The sequence below is a fragment of the Cibotium barometz genome, chromosome 22 (genome assembly GCF_041138505.1).
Source record: "Cibotium barometz isolate CiBa-2024 chromosome 22, ASM4113850v1, whole genome shotgun sequence".
In the NCBI taxonomy this organism is placed as follows: domain Eukaryota; kingdom Viridiplantae; phylum Streptophyta; class Polypodiopsida; order Cyatheales; family Cibotiaceae; genus Cibotium; species Cibotium barometz.
In genome coordinates, this window is record NC_141067.1 from 10,542,751 (window position 1) to 10,545,278 (window position 2,528).

Sequence of the window (2,528 nt, forward strand, 5' to 3'; positions counted from 1 at the left end):
ATCTGGACTGTAGTCGTAGGGCGGTGAGTCACCCATGGCCTGTTGGACAAAAAACCATATGACAAACTTGTACGAAATGAAAATTACACGGTAAACAATGAATGAAAGAACCATAAGATAAACATTAACAATGATAAACAACATTGGTAAAACTATATCAACTTGCTCCTACAGTAGTGATTATGATGGTAAACATTAACAATGGTAAACAATGAATGGACCTTCAATGTCATAAAACCATTACAAATATGTCATAACTATTTGCATAATCATTAAGATACATCATTTTAAAAATCATTATCTATTCTATCATCCTCATTAAGATCAGTAGCCCCAAAGAGATCTATGTCTATGTACATTTCAGCATCCTCATCATTAAAAGTCCCTTGATGAAGGATGTCTTCATCAACAATAACAGCCAATGATGTGGTAGTTGAAGTGGTGAAGTGTTTGTCTTGGGATCGAGAGGTCCTGGGGTCAAGCCCCCAATAGGTGCTCCTCACCTCTACGGGTTGAAAAAAGTACCTAAGGGCAGGGAAATGCACCTTATATAGGTGGGGAAAAAACGATAACGAGATGGGAGGATCTTGAAACAGTAATATTTATACTTTTTTCCAGCATTGATAGTAATATTTGTACTTTTTTTTCCACTATTGATAGAAAACCTTTGTAGCCTTTGTGATTTGTTGACCCATTGGCATTGAGGTCCGCTCAGGCTTAGGTGAGTGAGTTACTTCAAATTGCATAAAGAAGTTATATGTTATATGTTGTGTATTTACATGGAACAGTATATGTTATTAAATACATTTGGGAATCGGCCGGATAGCATTATCTATGCTCAATTTTCTCAACTAGTTATCGATTTCTCGTGATGAGTTTATTCCTCATTATTTGTAGAGCTCAAGAATGTGCAAGCCTCTTACGCAGCAGGCAATTTCAATGCGAGAGAAGCCAGTAGCGAGAGCTAGGCTTTCGTACTCGGCGACGGTTCTCTCCTTGCCGCTGGGCATGCAGGTGAGCATGCACAGGTCCGAAAGGTAAGCCAGCCGGTCGGACCAGCCGCTGCCAACGGGCGAGGTTGGCGACGGGTAAAGAATCTCCGCCACGATCAGCTTCCCCTCCGCCGGAAGAGCGCTGCAGCAGTTCCCAAGGATCTTGCGGCACTGCGCGTCGTCCCAATTATGCAAGATGTTCTGCCACATGCAAGCGCACAGAATGCGATGTTGATCATAAGATTGGGATAATATCAAAGGTTTAAGCTTGGCTATAATACGATTACCTTCATGAAAAGGGCGTCGCCGGATGGCAAGCTCTGGAACATGTCTCCTCCAACGTGCTCCACTCCTGCGTGCAATATACACATCAGTTAGCAATGATGCAATGGAGGTATTGTGAGCGGCTTAACGCAATGCAGGAACTGTGCAAACGCAGGAGCTGTGTACCTGGGTGTGCTGGGGCTGCTCGCACTACGTGAGGCAAGTCGAAATTAACGCCGTGTATGTGAGGATGCTTGTCCACGATCATGGCGACGCAGGAGCCCAGCCCCCCGCCCACGTCCACCACAGTCTTCACACCACCGAAGCCGGTGTAGGCTTCCAGCAAGGGGCCCATGAAGAGCCGGCTGTGGCTCGACATAGCCAGGTTGAAGTCCTTGTTGGAGGCGCTGTCCGTGCGGGCGTTCTCGAACTGGTTGCAGCCGGCATGTGCGCTGGCGAAGGGTATGGATCCCGTCAAGATGGCGTCCGCCAGGTGTGGCCAGCAGTCCATGAAACTCTTCCCTCGCTGCAAGTGGAAATAATGGGCGAGAGAGAGGCCGGCGGCGGCCTGCTGGCCTCCGCCATCCGTCAGCAGGTACGTGCACATGGGCGTGAGGCCGTATTTTATAGTTGTGTCCACGCGTGGCTCGGACGGTGCGACCGTCCGTGCGCAGGCCGAGGACGTGAGAATGGAGTGGCATGCAAGAACGCGCAGCAGACGATCAAGAGAGTGGGCGGCCTTGGGGTTGGGCACCAGCAGCCCCTTGGCCTGCACCATCTCTTGCACTATTTCATCGGCGGACATGTCTGCGCCGGCCTTGGCTAGAATGTCCAGCACCTGGAGGTCCATGACTGTGCCCAAAGCAAAGGGCACGCACACAAGGCGGCTCATGTATTGGGCATCCAGCCATGCTTCTTCCTCACTACAGTCAACAATAGCGCCGGCCATTGCTCACTCTTCTGGGGTTCTCTGGGAAAGCTCGTGTTTATAGAAAACGATCCACCCTCAAAGTCAAGCTCATGGACGTAAGAAGTCACACAAATTCTCATTTGTGTGTCACAACTCACACAAAGTCTGGCCTACTATGATGGAACGTTATCTAGAAAAACAAAGACAACTTACACAAAGTCTTGTGAAAACAAAGACAACTTACACGAAGTCTTGTGTACCTTTTACATATACCTAATTTAATCGGCAATGTGCCAATTCATGCCTTCTCTTCATTGGATAGAATCTGTGCTAGTGATTATGGAGATTGGCTTTTCCTTTCT

The 2,528-nt window shown here is 47.8% G+C and overlaps 1 protein-coding gene across 1 annotated transcript; it reads right to left on the bottom strand.

Annotated features, from left to right (window-relative positions):
- Window positions 1-413: 413 nt before the first annotated feature.
- LOC147626260 (flavone 3'-O-methyltransferase 1-like) lies at window positions 414-2,248 on the bottom strand. Its single transcript, XM_086816903.1, has 3 exons — window positions 1,443-2,248; window positions 1,280-1,344; window positions 414-1,193 (listed from the first exon to the last, which is right to left on the bottom strand). The coding sequence occupies exons 1-3, from the start codon at window positions 2,203-2,205 to the stop codon at window positions 888-890; spliced, it is 1,134 nt and encodes a 377-aa protein (XP_086673029.1). The 5' UTR covers window positions 2,206-2,248; the 3' UTR covers window positions 414-887.
- Between the last annotated feature and the right edge of the window lie 280 nt (window positions 2,249-2,528).